The sequence below is a fragment of the Nansenia antarctica genome, assembly GCF_963989245.1.
Source record: "Nansenia antarctica genome assembly, chromosome: 9".
Taxonomy (NCBI): domain Eukaryota; kingdom Metazoa; phylum Chordata; class Actinopteri; order Argentiniformes; family Microstomatidae; genus Nansenia; species Nansenia antarctica.
In genome coordinates, this window is record NC_137679.1 from 11,814,414 (window position 1) to 11,833,410 (window position 18,997).

Below are 18,997 nucleotides of genomic sequence, written 5' to 3' on the forward strand. Positions count from 1 at the left end.
TGTGTGTGTGTGTGTGTGTGTGCCACAAAGCTGGCCATTTTTTATTTGGCTTGGATTGTTTGTTCCTGCATGTTCACCACTGCTCCCCACCGGGTTAGTAGTTTCTCTTAAAGATGGGGGTGGGAGCGCCACACTGAGAGCTGAGGGCTTCCCTTTGTCCAACGTGTCATCAGCGGCACTCAAGGAGTGAATGGTGAGTCGCTTCCCTATGGCAACAGTGGTAACTGTGTTGTTGGCCTGGTGGATGTGTGTGCATCTGTGTGCGGCGGTGGTAGGGGGGGCTTAGCATGAGGGGCCGAACAAAAAGGAGAGTGTGTTTATCTGTGTTGAGTGGGCGGCGGTGATCCGTCTTTGGGGCCTTCTTACAAAGTGCAAGATCTCAGCAAACACTCCAAAAAGAAAAAGCATCAGAAACGCTATAATAAATCACGTATATGTACGTTTGATTCATGTATGAACAGCGACATTGTTGCTTCCACCAATTGTCAGATTATGAGATGAACATGTTGTTCAATACATCAGCTAGTACACAGGGGGGGGGCCCAATGACCTTTCTCTTTCTGGTGGTTGAGCTGTGATGTGACATATGGGAGTAGGAGAGGGACACACGTTGCCATGGTAATCCCTCACTCTACTGCCTCCATATGGCAGGTGATACAACAAAATGGGTTCAGCTAGAGTGCCGTTGGCTAACATTACTGGGTTTTCTGATTGGTTGAAAATGACACTGGCTTATTCAGTTGTGTGAGGTCTTGTAAGACCTGCACAATAAATGTAAAACATACTGTGTCCTATGTAAGTAATGTGACACTTTGAAGTATTTTCTTTCTTCTTTTGGTTCTATACTCCAAAAGTTTGCATTTGAAATCCAACAATTGCTATGAGGTTAAAATATAGATTCTCAGCTTTTATTTGATGGCATTTGTGGTATCACCATTTAGAATTCACAACACCTTTTACACATATTCCCCCTATTTCAGGACACCAAAAGTAATGGGACAGATTCGTATGTCCAAATTAAGCACTAATGTTTAGCATGTGGTCGACAATCCTTTGCTTCCAATAACCGCCTGAAGTCTGCGACCCATTGACCCCACAGAGGCTGCATATCGTCTCTGGTGATGCTCTGCCAGGGTACTGCGGCCATCTTCAGGTGTTGTTTGTCTTTTTGCCTAAAAACTGATCATCATGAAATGAAGTGCATGTTCAATTGGATTCAAGAAATGTCCACTTTTTGACCCTGAAAAACTCCCTAGTTGCTATGGCAGTATGATTTGGGTCATTGTCTTACTGTAGTTCTATATCAAGGACCCCAATTGAAATAAGCCAGTGGCTTTCTTGGGTTTTTATCCTGTTAGTTGACCTTGTATGTAATATGTACTTTCATGTACCTACTTCTGCAAATCTTCTAATAAAGTTTTCAATCAATCAATCAATCAAAGTAGCCATGTTTCCATAAAATGTCAAACAAATTTTAAGCGAACTTTTGAACGTTTTTTGAAAAATAATTAGAAAGAATGTGCAAATGATGCGCGTTTCCATTAACTGTTTTGGGGGCCGATTAATCTAGGCGACATAAAGCGTAATTCCATCAGAGGATGACGCGGTATAGGGCTATACAATACATATAACATGAGGCGCAAACTCAAATCCTCTCCCCTCCTCTCTTTAACACTCCTCTTCTCTCCCCTCCTCCTCTCTGTCATCCTTCCAGTCTGTTAACATACAGCTGTCTCCTTAAACTGGGAATAAGAACAACAAACCACCTCAAGCGAGCGTACAAACTGTTTCACGAATTAGAGGACGTTTTTTCAAATGTAGCTGTTTCCATAACATTTCTATTCTATTAATTTCTAATGCGATATACTTCAAAATGCGCGGAAAAATGCTTTAGGAAAACACGGCTTGTATGCTTGTATGATTAACTGCCAGCAGTTACATAACAAATGATGGCAAGTTAGCCAGTTTTAGTGGCAGCTATATACATGCCCAAACCATAACACCTCCTCCACCATGTTTCGCAGACCAGGTGTACTGTAAATCTTTTTCTCCAAATGTTCCTGTTGCAATCACTCTGGTGCATGATCATATTTGTGACACGTTCTGGTGAAAAGGTCCGCATCCCGACAATTTTCAAGTTGCGCAAATTTTAAAAAAAGCAAAGAAAATAAAAGTTTATATTTTTTCATATTATGAAAGTTTAAGTGTTGAAGAGCCCACTCAATATAACAAACTACAGTTTTAGGATCACTAAATTGTGAATTGGGTTCAACTTCACTGTATTGTCTGCCATGCTGCTTTGTAAGCTACTGGGTTAGTGATACATGGCTTGTAAACAAACTTACGTTTTAGGACGTGTTCAAAAGCAAGGACTCATATAATATGTGTTTTTTAGCTTGTTGATGTTCTATCAGGATGTCGTGATGTGTTAAACACACAGTTAGATGTTGATAGCGATGTTCTTTCTTAGCTGCCAGCTAGCTACCAACGCGCTGGTAGCAAACACGTCTGTTTGATCCAGAGCGATTTTCTCCGGTATTGGTTTTGAGGTGTACCAACATTCAAACAACCATATCTTCCTCAACTATTTGACACATCATCATCATCTGCACTCACAATCTGTAAAAAGAAATGGAAAAAATAAAAATAAATACTGTGCTCTACTTTTTCACCAGACCCCTCTGTCCACACAACTTTCCAGACCTCTGCCGGCTTTTTAGGGACGTTTTTAGCAAACTGTAACCTGACCATGCTTTTTAGGAGAACTTATCCTAATGATTGCTGAGCTCACCAGTGCTTTCTTTCTTTTAAATGATGTTCCAAACTGTCGTTTTTGATAAGTATGTTTTTTCCCCTGATATTTCTTTGACTTTTCCAAGTCAGCCTCTTTCCGGCAGCTTAACTGGCTTCCAGTTGAAAAGAGGGTCACTCACATCAGGTTAGGCCTGACACATAAGATAGTACTAAATAATGGCCCAACCGATTTGGCCGACTACTTTAGCCGGTTCAGTGACAGGCACAACTATGCAACCAGAAGAGGGAATACAGACTTTATTTTACCTAAATTCCCGAACAGCAATGGGTACTAATACATTTTTATTTACAGCAGCTTCAGAATGGAACAAGCTTCCAGTGGCCCTAAAAAGCTTAGAGGGAGAGGTACGCTTTAAACGTGCAGTAAAGAACTGGCTAGCCAGTGAAATGACAGAGTAGAAACACGTCATAGGTAGGGAGTGCAGGGAATTTGTGTAACTATCTATGTTTTTTTTTATGGTTTTGGTTTTATGGTTTTTCATGTTCTGTAAATTAGTTTTATGGTAACTGTCTGTCCTGTCCTCAATCAGGGACCATGATGGAAATAAGCGCTTGCGCTTTATCATGTGTTTTTATCCCTTGGAAACTGTCTTTTTAATTCCACAATAAATCAAATCAAATCAAACATGTCTTTCTCTTTGGTCCTCATGTTGACGGACACCAATAGCAGACTCCAAAGGCTAATGCAAAGCCTAGAATCAATACTAAACATTTACAGCTCTCTTATGACTGCAGAAATGATGTGACATACCAAAACGTGTTGTCATAAATGTTCAAATCAATATACACACAAATACCCTCAAATTCTGTCAACGCTGAGAATCCATACTTTTACCTAATTGTAATTGCTTGATTTTAAATGCTTCACTGTCTCATTCCTTATGCAGGGCACTGTATTTGGCACTACTGCAAATCTGAGTAATAATAATGCTGGACCTAATTCCCCGTGATTATTAAACATTTCAGAAAAAGTCATCATCAAAATGTCTTTTTGATATCCATATTGGTCAGTTTGTCTATGACCAAACAGACACAGCTTGGGAGTTGTTTTTACTAATCCAATGCATTTGCAACAGTATCTGAGTGAGATTGAGACGTGGGGAGGGGACAGTGGGGGGGACAGGGTGATTGTTTGGGGGGTGGATTAGTGGACGTGGGGTGGACGGGATCGGCTTACTCTCCCCCAGGGAAAGCCACATGACCCTGCAGAACGGGGAAAGGGAGGGAAAAGATGTTGGGCCACGGCTTGAGCACTCAATGAGAACCACATGTAGGGTGAGGAGGAGGAGGAGGAGGAGGAGGAGGGGAGAGGGGCAGTGACTAAACCCTGTCTCTGGGAGAGGAGAGAGGAGGAGGAGGAGGAGGAGGAGGAGGAGGAGGAGGAGGAGGAGGGGCAGTGACTAAACCCTGTCTCTGAGGGAGAGGAGAGAGAGTGCTGCTCTGAGCTCTCCTGACATTTTCAATAGGCAGCGTGGGGGACAGGATCTAAGAGGACCCTGTACGTGAGTGTGTCAGCGTGTGTGTGTGAGCGTGTGTGTCTGTGTGCATGCTCGTCACAGAGAGAAAAAGAGGAGTAGTAAAGAAAAAAAATCTGTCCTGGAAACCTCAGACTGCCCTTTGGGCTTGGGACTGCGAGAGACAAGAGGCTCTGTTATTCTGTGGAGAAAGAGGAGCAACACTGTGATATTATTTTAATATTCATAGAGGGGAAAAAAAGAAGAAGAAGACATGTCCAGCGCTATTTTGAGGAGAAACTCCAGCAAGCAGGGTTTGCAGAACCTTCTAAGGTGAGGAAAAGTGTGAATACAGTAGAAATAATTTGAATAATGTTAGGTATGGTGTTTTCCAGGTACAGTATGCTAGTGGAGGTAAAGTAGGCTGCAAGTCCAGCCTCTTTGTTCTGTGGACATAAGTCAGCACTCAAGTCAGTGGTAAATGTGTGAGGTACCAGCCACAGGTAGTGGAGACAGCACGGACACTTCAAGCACATATACAGAGAACATTCTGGACAGAATATGCATCTCTGGTATGACTTGTCAGTTGACAGATCCACATGTTGACGTGTGAAGCATGTCCTCCTTTAATATTAATTTAAATTAGTATTTCTGGAGGAAAATGACAAGCTCAAAGTTCAGACTATTTACACGGATCTGCTTTAAATAGTACAAATATCCCTATGTGTCTGTGTGTCCCAACAGCTGATCTCCTATTGGTCAATAGGTATGCCTGATTAGGGACCAGGGGATTACAGTATGTATTCAGGTCCGAGGTCACAGACCATACAGCATGCTGGGAGGTTCAGGGGCTTTCTCTCCTTGCTCTGATTATAGACAGACAGGAGGGTTCAATGACCAATGTGTTGATCACTGTTGACAAAACCTGGACAGGGAATGGAATGCTATGTCACTAGAGACAACCCCCTTTTTCTTCCTGCCCTGGGTTGTTTGTTGTTTCTCTGTGGAGAAAAAGAGAGAGAGTGAGAGAGAGAGAGAGAGAGAGTGAGAGGGGAAGAGAGAGAAGAGAGAGAGAGAGAGAGAGAGAGAGAGAGAGAGAGAGAGAGAGAGAGAGTGGGAGGGAGGGAGGGAGGGTTGCCCCAGGCTCCCTTATTAAAGAAGAGGGAAATTGGGCCAGTGACCTGTGTCAGAGGTCCTAGGGGTGACATGAGTAGTTGTTTTGTGGGAGGACTGCTTGTGGGTGGTAGCATGTAAGAGTTGTTTTCTTTTTGATCTCCAGCATTTCTCTGTGGGAGAAATTTGGTCTTAGATCAATGTACAGTAAGTAAACGGATACCCTCTATTTAGTTACCCTCTGTAAGTCCACAAATCAGTCAACACAAAGTGTGGGGGGGGGGGAATGACACAAGAAACACACAAGAGACATGAATATAACACACTCATCAACCAAGAGCCATTACAGTCTAAAAACTGCTGATCAGTCGAAACCCCTGCTTTTTCCTCCTTTTATGAAACTACGGTCCGTGAAAGGGACCTGAGACATTTTTACCGTTTCGGTAAACAGAAGAATAAGTAATGGAATCTGAATGCTGCATTCATTCAGTCTTGGTGAAAAATAATGATCCTGTTGTTTTGGCTGTGTATCCATACTGTTTTATTACTCCCTGTTTGAGACGCTTGAGGATTTCAGGTGGAGCCAGTTGTGGTTTTTCCAGACAGTGTGCTGTAGCTGGGCTGTTCAGAGGTCATGTAAAACTGGACTAATTTCTTTGCATTTTCACACTCAACAAGGTTCCTTTTCATTGCAATGTCATACGACGAGCTCTGTGAGAGGCTCTGCCACTTACGTAGCACTTACAGTAGAGTGCTGCTATTATGGCAGTTGTGGTTTTGCACACTGTTTTGAAGTGATAAAATAGTGAAAATACCACCGCTCATCCGTAATCAGACTTAGCTGAAGAGTATGAAGAGTATCCAATGGAGTGGGAAAAAAGCAACATCCGCACACTCAAATCTGCAAAAATCCATGTTTTATTGCGAGCATTCGGTCTTTCATAGACCTTCTTCAGGCATAGAGCAGTGTCAAGTGAATGCAGTGGTATAAACGGTTCTAACGACATCACTTGATTAGCCAATGCACAACAAGTGATAAACGTCCAAAGATCAAATGTTTTAGACTTGACTTCAGGCTTCCTCTGCTTGCCTAGCTTGACTATAACAACAATGGTCGTGTTAGCATGGTTCCAGGAGGATTTCAGTCTCAAAGTGTTGGTGTGGCCCTGTCACTAAGTTCCAGTATAACATTGTTACAGATCATTCTTAGAGTGCAAAATAACAGCATCCGCACACTCAAAACACTGTGCAAAAAAAACTAGTTTAACTACGTTTTTTTTGCACAGTGTTTGAGTGTGTTTGAGATGCTGCTATTTTGCACTCTATTGATACTCTTCAGTTCCAGCACCTCAGCAAAGTCATCCGTGATCACGGATGAGCGGTGGTGTTTTCACTACTTGTACAGATCATTCTTAACAAGTTATCACAAGATTATGCCAAATGCTAAATCCCTGAGTGAGAGTTGAGGAAGTAACTCTCATAAATACTACAGAGGTTTGCATCGATCCGATGCCAAGAAGCACGTCTGGTAATCCTCTGAGCAGATGGTACCGCTCTGGGAGAGTGGATAGAGACGGATGACATCACCTCACAGACACTCCTACATCCCCTTTCACCATCACAAAGACTGTCATCACCGCAAATCGGACTCATCAAGTGAGTCAGAGGTGCTATGTCAGGGGTAAACAACATTTATGTGGTGTAAAGAACTTTTCAATAGAGAAATGCCTAGACCGGGTTGCGATGAAGTCAAACCAACTGTCGATGCCAACAACAACAACAACAACGAAGAAAAATAGTAACAACTACTGCTATAACAAACAGAGTAACACACTCTCTAACAAACACAGCTAGCTGGAGCCCAAGACACACTTTATCTGATGTTCTGCCAATCATTTCACTGGGTCAAAGAAGGCATGCAGCCAGGGCTGATCTGTTTTAAATCACACAAGCGTGAGAGAGACGGCTTTCTTGTCAACATCGTCACTGATGCTGCATCGCCCTGGGAGGTTGGTGGTGATGTCATCCGTAAGGCATCCGTCCAGGTAGGGGGCGATGAGAGTGCCTGTTTTGAGCTCGGATAACCAATCAATATATACAAACATTCACTCTAACCCCCTCCTCAACAAATGACTTCCATGGAGTTAAGCCATGATGCAGACATTCTGCGTAATGAGCTTTGACTAGACTCTGTAGCCAAATAAACCACTAGGGTTCTGACTGAGGTTTTCCCATCTAGCGGTGCTGGAGGTAATGATCTGTGCTCCATTTGGGCGCTGCATAGAGGGGGGGGGGGGGGGGGCAGACACCCAGCCATAACATGGTGATTAGTGTCTGCTGACACACACAGGGGGACCCCAACCTCACCCACTAGGCCCGTATCCGTGGCAACACAGTAGGGAAATCACTTAAAATGTCCACTCTTTATGGCCATGTTGAAATGCACTTTAAAGTGTCCAGTACATTTGGAAGTCATTGGGGGAAAGTCAATATTAGGGTATTCAGAGCACTTTTTGCATTTGCATTATTAATTCATACACAGTGGTAAGTACAGGTAAAGATAATAATAATAATAAAAAACAAAAACAAATCTGCACAGGCTTGGTTTTAGAGTACAGTTTATGTCATGGCACTCTAAATTATCAAAGGCTCTACTGAGCTTATTGTGCTTATTGACTGCTTAATTTGGACATTTGATAAATCTGTCCCATCACTATTGGGTACCCTGAAGATTTTTTAATGTCATGGCACTCTGAATTGTCAAAGGCTCTACTGAGCTTATTCGATGACCTGTTCGACAGCTTATTGGAATGTCATTTCTTCACTGTAGTATTGTCAACATGCATCTGACTGACTCAATGGCCCCCAGAACTGTTGCAACTTGTTTCAACAATGACATCAACCCAGAATAAGCTTGCCACCATCCCCTCCTCCGTGTCTCTGTCACAGATGTTGGATGACTTTCAGCAGAGAGAGGAAACCATGTTATTACTTCATCATCATCATTTCATCACTAAATGACAGCCCTTATTCTTTGGTTCAGAGTGAATAATACTTTTCAAGCTCATAACATTAAGCTGAAAATGTGGTTTCCTGTGAGATCAGATGTTTACTGGGCAACAACAAACTGGGTTCAGGACAAGCACAGACATACATAGGAGGGATGCAATTAAACTTTGTAGTCCAAACACAGGTATATGGGAAATGTGTGTCTGCAGGTGAGAATAGTGCCCAGTGCTGTAGTGCCGTCTCGCAGGTTAAGTGCCATTATGTGACCTGAAAAATCTGGTCTTGAAAGTAACAAAAATATTTCAGACACACCCCCTGTGCCACAGCCAGCCCCCCCGACAGGGCGTTTGCGCTACGACTGTTCTGTTAACATGTTTGTGTGTGTGTGTGTGTGTTTCTGTGTGTGTGTGTGTGTGTGCGTGTGCGTGTGCGTGTGCGTGTGTCTGAGGGTTTGGTGCTAAGTGGTTGAAAGAAGGCCACCAAACAGAACATAATGACTCAACCTACTTTGTACAAAAAATGTTTCTCTATGGCAGGACATCTGTTCGGTACTCTTCCTATGTATCAGGGGGCAAAGGTTTTGTCTCTTTCTGTGATCATCCGCTGGTGTTGAGTGCTATGAATACCTCACAGCCAGGTGGCAAACTTTACATGGGAGTCATAGTTGAGGAATGACTCATCGTCCTTAGAGCAGCTGTGAAGGGCAGACCTTTTGTTTTTTGTATTCAGTGCCCTGCGGAAGTAATGAGACAATGAACCATTTTTCTTCTTTTGGCTGTACACACAGGTTTGGATTTTACATCAAACAATTACTATGAGGTTAAAGTAGATATTTTCTGCTTTTATTTGATGGTATTTGTGTACATATTGGTCTCACCATTCAGAAATGAATTTATTCACTTTTTATTACACTTTTTATAACCTAGTCCCCCTATTTCAGGGTACCCAAAAGTGATGGGACAATTGGTTTGAAGTGTTTCTGGTTCGTCAGGTGTGTTCCATCACATCACGTCATAAGAGGGCTGTCAATGTCTAGATTCTTGACTTGGCATTTGCCTTTGAAGTCTGTTATTGTTGTCTGTCAACGTAAGGACCAAAGAGATGTCATTGGAAGTCATGGAAGCCATTATGACACTGAAATATCAGAAAGAAATCAATCAGAATCATAGGCAAAACCATAATCTTACCAAAAATCAACCGTTTGGAACATTATTTAAAGGAAAGAAAGCACTGGTGGGCTCAGAAATCATGCGCCCCGCGGTGGTGTAGCGGTCTACGCACTGGCCGCTAGTGCATGCTGCCCACCGGGGCCGGGGTTCGTATCCCGGCTCGCCAGATCCAGATAATGGCCGAGGCACACGGGAAGCGGCATATTGGCCGGCCGCTTCCGAGGGGGGGTATAGGAGTATTTCTGGACTAGGATCCGTCGCGCAACACCGCCCCCTGGGATGCCGGAATAACGGTACTGGGCTCGAGGAGCCAGTCAGCCTAGTCTGCCTGGCGCCCTCCTCTGGGACTGCCGGCCACGGGGTCGGGCGGCGGATCCAATGCAATAGGCAGGGGATAATTGGATGCTAAGTTGGGTTAAATTGGCTACCAAATTGGGTGAAAAGGGATAAAATCTGAAAAACAAAATTTAAAAAAAAAAAGAAATCATATCAAAGCAAATTTGGTAGGCCAAGGAAGAGAATGAATGAAATATGCTCACCATGATTAAAAAAAACAACAACAACAAAAAAACAACTGTCCCACAGATCAGGAACACTCTCCAGGAAGTAAGCATGAATGTGTGAGATTACAATCAGCAGAAGACTTCATCAACAGAAGTACAGAGGCTGCCAGGTGAAACCACTAGTTATCCACACAAACAGGATGCCCAGGTTGGGGTTTGCTAAAAAAAACAAACATAGAAAATCTGCAGAGTTCTGGAAAAAGGTCTTGTGGAAAGATCAAACAAATATGAACATGTACCAGAGTGATGGCAATACGTAGTTAAGTGTGGAGAAAAAAGGAACTGCCCAACATCCACAGCATACCATCTCATCTCCATGAAATATGATGGAAGGGGTGTTATGGCCATGTATGGCCTCCACTCACTATGGCTCACTTGTCTTCACTAATGATGTAATTGCTGACAGCAGCACTAGGATGAATTCGGAAGTCTACAGAAATATCTTCAGATCACAGACTTCAGGCATTGATTGTATACCGTACAAACAATTGCTGACCAAATAGTAAACATGAGTGCTTAATTTGGACATTTGATACATTTGTCCCATCACTATTGGGTACCCTGAATAGTTTATATATATATATATATATATATATATATATATATATATATATATATATATATATATATATATATGCCTGTGTGTGTGTGTGTGTGTGTGTGTGTGTGTGTGTGTGTGTGTGCGTGTGCGTGTGCGTGTGCGTGTGTGTGTGTGTGTGTGTGTGTGTGTGTGTGTGTGTGTGTGTGTGTGTGTGTGGGTGTGTGTGTGTGTGTGTGTGTGTGTGTGTGTGTGTATCCGGATGTTGACAATCCTCAAGTCACCAAAAAGCCCAAAAATAATAATAAAATGTGTTTTCCGTCTTAGATACATATTCTTTCAAATAATTGTGCAATATGGACTTTTATGTCATAATATCAAGCTTTTTGACATTGTAATTTCTACCCAAAGTAATGCGATGTATTTATAGACATAATGTCAACCTGTTGACTTGCTTGATTATTCCCCATCAAATGTCAAAGAGAGACATTTAAAAACATGTAGCTGTTCTTTATAATGTCACAGTACATATACATATTTTTTTATTCAAATGTAGAATATGGAAGTTTCTGTCATTTGTTAGCATTCTGACATTATAATTTGTAATGAGATATATCCATATCCAGATATCCATATATACTGTACATCATATGACCATGTAGCAGAGGTGGCTTAGTGACCATGGTTGTGTGATGAGTAACCTTGTCTGTAACACTGAGACACTGTGAGACATTGGTTAGCTCAACCAAACAAATGCCTACGAATGCCTAAAACCTTTAGGACGTGTTCAAAAGCATGGACTGCGTCATCATCTAATTATGTGTAGTTATGTGTTGTTACCATGTTGACGTTCTATCAGCATGTTGTGATGTGCTAAATATGCAGTTAGATGTTCATAGCGATGTTCCTCCTTAGCTGCCAGCTACTAGCAGCTGTTTTGTGTGTGTTTTGATTCAGAGCGAGTTTCTCCCATTCTCCATTTGAGGTGTACCAACATTCAAATAAGCATAATCTTCTTCAACTATTTTCATGACAATATTCACATTTTCATTTTTATGACACATCATTTGAAAGCTTACAATCTGCACTTTCTGATTCTGAAAAAATCAACAAAAAAACTTTTTCACCAAACCCTCTTTCACCTGACCGTGTCACATTTGATTGTGAGATCGGGTTAGTATGGTAAGCCTCTGGCATTTTCCACTCCTGCTCATCACACTCATCTGTGACACACAATACTGACACATCTGAGCCAGTAATGTGTTTGTCCTCAGCTCCGTGCTGAGGCGGCAGCGTGCTCAGGCTTGCTCTGGTGTGAATTTACAAAGGGCAAAAAAACCTGAAACAAAAACATTCTCACAACTTCTCACAACGATTCTGTCTCCTCAGCCCAAAATGACTGTTGCTTTTGAACGTGACTCAGAGGAAGTTGACCATACGCATTATTACAGTTGTCAGAAAAGGCAACATAAACCAGCTTCTTTGATGTATCTTTTGTCGCTAGTATGAGGGCCCATGAAAAAAAAGAAGGAATTGCCCCCTGTACTATGACACAAGATGAAGAAGTGAGGGATGGAAAATGGGTAGCTGAGATATGGTTAAATGGGGAGAAACATCAACGACTGAAAGACAGAAAAGGCCATGTGTAATCCTGATGATTTTAAAGCAACCAGTGAAAGATTAATTACGTACATCTGGGTCAGACATTTTGCCCGGTGCCAAGGATGAGATAATCTCATAAATCTGATGAAAGGGAGAAATAATAAGAGGGCTGGAAAGTTGAGGCGGATGGCCTCGGCGCTGCCACGTTCCCTGAACACGGACAGCGGTGTGCCTGCCTCCTTGCTAGGTGTGCTCTTTCTATGTTACTCTATGGAACGAGCACCTTCCTTGGTCATCACTCAAAGGGGTTCAGCACCTCAGTTTAAGGTTTATATCTTACACTCCTGGCTCACACAAAGTCTTCCAGCAGATGCTAGATGAGAACACAGGAAGGAAGGAAAGTGACTGAAGGCGGTGTGGAGAGAAAGAGAGTGGGGTGAGTGGGTGGGGGGGAGCTGATTTTTACAGCTTGTAACTGAAAATAACTATAGTAATGGGTCTGAAAATGTGCCAGGCTAAAATACCACGATGTCTGTGATGTTAGGGAGATCATTTACGGGCCATCCGGACTTCCACCTTCCAAAGACCCTTTTTAGAGCATGTTGTAAAAGGGAGAGTCACTGAAACAGATGGGGTCTCAGGTGGGACCCATTAAGGATCTATTAGTGACCCCAGCTGCCTTAATTGGTCCAGAAGCCAAATGGAAGTGAGTGTTGTAATCTGACACTCTGACACCCAGATGGTACCTATTGACCGGTGTAGTCCTCCTAGGTTTAGCCTCTGGGTAATAGGCTGTCTGTCCCTCTATATACACAACAGAAAGCTATAGGGCCTACAGCTAAAGCAAAAAAAGGGTGTATCTAATCATAGATACTGAAATCAATACACAGCATTTTCAGGAAACATCTAAATCAATGAAGATAGACATTGGACCCCTGGTGTTTCGCAGGGTTAGTTTGGTCTACAAAGTAGTTGTTTACAATCGTATTTCACAATGTTGTGATAAATGTGTGGTCACACAAATGCAAACACAGGACGAGGCACTTACATGTGTATACGTAAGGGCGAGATACAGTATACAGAGGATGCTGTTTGTGTTTCCGATGTTCCGCTGGGATAACATCGCCCATCTGTGGGAGCACATGTTCTCGACATCTCCAGGACTAAAACAGTCCTCATTGTTGAGAAACATCTTCCCAGGAGAGAGGAGGAGGAAGTGATGAGGATGATGTCAGCCAGAAAAGACGGGGTCTGTTGTCAGGCTGTTTCTAATTTGGGTTCATTATAACAACATGGCTCTTCTCCGCAGAGTGACGGCCCAGCGGAGCATCGAGGATGCTGAGGAGGTGGAGAGGGAGCACCGGCGCAGGGTGCGGGAGTCCTACCGCAGCACGGGCAGTACGTCAGGCGCAGAAGGCCTGCCGCAGGACGACGGCCCCTTGGCTGATGACGGACTGTAAGTACAAGAAGTAGCCTTGAGAGCCGATGGTTCTGGAGCCTAATGGCCCATAGGATCTCCTGTTTCAGTAACGTGAGGCGATTTGATGTACAAGTACACCCCCTGGACATGACGCTGGTATGTCGCAGGGGTCTTACCCCCAATCTAACCCTTAAGTACACTGTAAGTACAAACACCCGTCAAAGATGATACAGTTATTGTTCCTAGTTCTGGCATTACTCATTAATATTTCAGATATCCCAAATCCAGACTACAGTTTCTCTATGACGTTTTGGTATCTGGTAATGCAGTGGGTTGTAGAGTAAGGAGCATACCGTTGTGATATGGATAGTTTCACCTTGCTTGCCATACAAGGTTTATAGGACTGCTCCATGAGTCTAAGGTTGCATGGTTACAAAAAATAAATATTTCCATTAGAGGAGTACACTTATCCTCCCATGGCACCTCTTCCTCCCTCTCTCTCTCTCTCTCTCTCTCTCTCTCTCTCTCCTCTCTCTCTCTCTCTCTCTCTCTCTCTCTCTCTCTCTCTCTCTCTCTCTCTCTCTCTCTCTTTCTCTTACTCAGTGTGAAGGAGACACAGCTGCCTTCTCATTACACAATCTCTGAAGAATGTTTACTACAGAGCCTTTTGGGAAACGACTACTATGTTATAGCCCTCAGCATAGCTGCCACTTTTAATCTCGGAGAGTTAATTACGGACTGCCTGTCCAACACCTTCTCCAAGTGGCGAGGGAAGAGGAAAATCAGCACTATATCATATCAATGGCTCCACCATTCTAAGCCGTAGTAACAAGACATGATGATGTAGTCTCAGTAGTCTGTAATTGTCGCTTGATCATAAAACAAGCTTGGGATGATTCCAGGCTGCTTGCGGTTTCCACACTGTGTCTCCCTGGGGGTTAAATATTACGTCTGAAGAATAGTTCAGAAGACCAAGAGTCAGACAAACCGTCATCACAGAGTCCTGGCTGCTGTTGCGCGATCTCAGTGTCGCTGACATGCATGCTCTCTCAACAACATGCCTCTCTCTTCGCTCCTCTTCGTTCCGAAAGTCATTACTGCAACGTGACATGTCACAACAACCCTTACAGAAACATTCCATCCAAACAGAGCGGATACTTATTTTAGTGGCAGAACAAGCATTCATAACATATAAACAACTATCTGACAGTTGACAAAACACCTGAACAATCCATCCACTGAATCACTGCTCATTACTACTAATTGGCGATTGTAGATTTGTATTTTATCTAAACTGCCATCTGGAAACATCCGTTTGCTTTTAGGAGCCAACCTGCTTAATCATCTTTGGAATGCCTGTTGCATTCCTTTCAAGCAGCTCCTGGGAAGATGAAACAGTCTTAAATTAAAGGGCTTTTTTTTTTTAATGAATAGGGAATCGTGCACAGAGGTGGACTGTTAAATCATATCAAATCGCATGCTTCACTCTGACAACTAATTAATAGAACCCTCGGAAAAGCACAGATCGCAGGTGCAGATGTTTTCAGTAACCTGGGGAGACCGCTGTGATGTTTACAAGTGCACTATTGTTGTGTGGTTGCATTGTAAGAAGAGAAAAAACATGTGCATAGTGTTAGAGGCCGATTGTTATGGTGAGGACAGAAAGGTTCTGGAGCAATAAACAACAGGTCAATCAGCATGTCCTCTGTGTGGTCCACAGCCGTGTCCATATCGGCCAATCAGCATGTCCTCTGTGTGGTCCACAGCCGTGTCCATATCGGCCAATCAGCATGTCCTCTGTGTGGTCCACAGCCGTGTCCATATCGGTAAGCCTGAGGGAATAGAATGGTGCTCTCTGGGGCACTTCCAATCAGGTGGTATCAAGATCCAGGGTAAAAGGATTAGAGCTTTTTCACCATAAGAGATTTAAAACCACAAGCCGTAATTTGTGAAGCTGTTTTTTCATATATACATTTGTTGATTGATTGATTGATTCTTGAAGAATATTATGTCTCATGAGCTTGATAGGCTACAACTGTCACCGTAATCCAAAATATACGGTTGTTTTACTCCAATGTTTACAAACAACAAGAATGTAAACAAACTGTTTCGTTTCAAAGTGGAGATATTGCTCTGACAGCTAGCTTAGCATAGTCATGCTGTCTAGACCCAATAAAGACAAGAATACTGTATTCTAAGAACTGTGGTTTATAGCACATGTGAATTAAATCTTGAGATATTTGTAAATGTTAACTGTATAGTAATTAATCACCATTAAGTGCTGTAATTATTGTGTAATAATACTGTTTCACCATATGAGGTAATGTCTTTGTGGCTACATAGCCTTTTATTTGAGGTCCATAATAAAAAACAATATCAGACAGAATAAAATGGTAATTTGTAACTCTGGCATAGTTGATAATTAGAATCAGATGTAATGTTGGACTATAATAATCTCTATAATAAATATAAACACATAAACTATTATATGTAATAATACCTGTGGCAATATGCTATACAGTATATATAGTGCCCTCCAAGTATTAGAAAGATTAAGCATGTTGTCTTCTTTTAACAGTTTGGATTTTCAATCAAACAGTTAAAGTTAAAGTAGAGATTCTCAGATTTAAATCAGTGTTTTCTTTTTTTGGATTGGTTTCACCATTTAGAAATGACAACCCCCTTACAGTCCCCTTATTTCAGATAACCAAAAGTATTGGCAATAACAAGCTTGCCAGGTGTTTCTGGTTAGTCAGGTGTGTACTGTCACATCATAATATTATATATAGTGCGGCAGCTTAGCAAAATTATGGGGACGCGCCGGACAAAAGCACCAAATGTTTTCCATGTGCTCTACATCACCATAGCTTTCAATTTTTGGTGGGAGCCACTTCATCAAGATGGCCGATGGCGGATTTCCAAGGTGGCCGCCATGTAAAATCTATAAGTGCAAATATCTCGGCTTCCAAGCCACATAGAAGGTCAATCTTGGTGTCAAAATATACATTTTCTGGGTCAAGGAATGCATTAAAGCTATTGAGAATATCACTAGATGATTATTTGTGCCGAGATCTAATAAATATGTTCATTCTGGCAATGTATCCATCATTTTCAACTCGGTTCCTAAGCAGCTGGACATATATTAATATGTATGTTTTCAATAGCATGTATATTGAAAAATGGACAACATGCATTAATTGAATTGAACTTTATGTGCTTCACTTTTTAACATAACAAAGCATTTTATATCATCAAATTATCGGTCACATTTACAACTGCAAAGCTCTGTGCATTTCCAGTGTGCTTTCTTGCATGAGCACTTTGCACCACAGCCACTTGCGCTTTTACAGCCACATTTGACCAGTTCAGTGCAGGCTTTCAAAGCCATTGGTAGAATGCTCCACACAGGAAGCCAGACCTGGCTGTCTCTATCCAATGTCCATTCACATCCTTCTGGACTGGGTGTCGGCTGTTGAGCCAGTTCAGATGTTGCCCAGATCCCAGACTGGTAGGCAACTCGCTTCAAGTGCTGCAGAAGGGAATCTTGTGTTGGTGGAATGTGTTCCATCGTTCTGTTCTTCTGGCAGAACAACTCTCTCCGTGCTTCATTAATAGATTCCACATCACTCGTCTTGTCGTAAAGGACGATTGTGTAGCGCTCCAGAAGTTGAAATTGCTGGGCATCTATGGTCACGGGAGTGTGCGGATTCGCTGCCATGTAGTTGAAGGCCTGGGTGACCTCGGGGTAGGACTTCCAAGCCTCCCATGCTGACTTCTTCCCCTTCCCACAGAATGCTGAGGTTGTGTCACAGCCTGTGAAACAGTGGAAGACTGGAAGTGCTGTGGACTTACCTTTGCCCAGAGTATGGCAGATGTTATTGATATGAAGATATCTGTAGTTCTTGCCAGTGCCAAAAGCGACCCAGATGTCTGCAGCTGGATACTTGGTGAGCAGGGCATGGAACTTGCCGATGAGGATAACGACAACATCTGTATCCACAGTGCGTACCAAGCAGGTAGAAGAGCGATGCTCCAGGGCATCAAGCAGATGAATCAGTATCCTGGTGTCGGCCTCTTCATGGTTACATGGCAGTATGAAGTGGCTGGTGTCTGTGCCGACCACTCTGGTGCCAGATGTAATGAAGACCTGCTTACCATCTGGCCAGGCAATGGATGCAATCTTCCTGGAGAGGAAGGTGAAGAGTTCCTGCTTGTTCATAGGGTCACGCAGGAAATCTGGCCAATTCCCTGGCAGCTCTGTGTTGCATGGCTATATATAATTGGGAGAAGAGTGCAACATCATCCTTCAACATTGAGATCTGCCCTGCCTGCTTGGTCTTGGTCTTGGGTGTTGGGCATCTGAAGAGAGGCATTGAGTTCTTTTTGATGGGCTCGTGAATGGAGTGTGTGCGGTTCCTGATCACTCTCTCATGGTACTTGTTGTACTGATCTCTGCCCACTGATTCCACATTGCGGACTGTGTTAACCACAGACTCGTCAGTTATATTTTGTGTGTCCAGCATTAGAAGCTCGGGGGTATCATCTAGGAATGGATTGCTCATCCCACTGATGGTGTGCACCAGAGCTAGTGCTTGTTCTTTGAATGTCTTCTGTGTAGACATTCCTTCTTCATGGTGTTGTTGTTTATTGCCTTCTTCTGAAATATACTCCTGCTCAAACTCTTTTAGGAGTCGTGCTTGTTCAGGCCCTGCGATCATCCACTTCTTGAATGCTGAGGGATTCTCGGTGAGTCCCACTGCACCCCCAGAACCCTTCACCAGATCATTATTCTGCTCATGAGCCTGGTCTATCGGTATGCTTGAGAATCTGTTTGTGGTCTTGGGAATAACCCAGTGACCATGTTCTTCAAATTCATTGTGAATGGACGTGGGCAAGCTTTCCATGTCGCGGATGTGGACAGGAATCCATCTGGCATAGTTCTGGTGATCAAGGGCGAAGAACCATGGGACGAGAGCCTTCAGTGACTCCACACAGAGGGGGAAATCCTGTTATCTGTGGGCACGTACAAATATCAGACCCATTATTTCCAAGTTGAGGATGGTAATCCCAGTACTGGAATGTTGGACTCTTGGTGATCATATCTTGTCTCCAAGCTTCTTTGATCTTCTTATCACCTGGTCCCTCAGTCACCATGTCCAAGAAGGCATCCTGCTGCAGCTTCCCCAGTGCCAGAGCGCTCACTTGGTGGGCATGTCTTGTCCTAGTGAGGTGGGATGCTTTGAGGAAAGAGTCAGCTGTGCCAGAGGATGCGATACGAGCCTCAGTCAGTGCAGTGGTAAAAAAAAAAAAAGGAA

General features: G+C 43.0%; 1 protein-coding gene across 2 annotated transcripts in view; it reads left to right on the top strand.

Moving 5' to 3' along the window:
• The first annotated feature begins 4,374 nt into the window (after positions 1–4,374).
• Positions 4,375–18,997, top strand: part of lsp1a (lymphocyte specific protein 1 a) — a 32,437-nt gene continuing 17,814 nt past the window's right edge. For both annotated transcript variants that reach the window (XM_080538911.1, XM_080538912.1), the window contains exons 1-2: positions 4,375–4,601; positions 13,572–13,718. In XM_080538911.1, the coding sequence (XP_080395037.1) occupies positions 4,543–4,601; positions 13,572–13,718 (206 nt within the window). In that variant the 5' untranslated portion in view covers positions 4,375–4,542. The remainder of the gene's footprint in view (positions 4,602–13,571; positions 13,719–18,997) is intronic.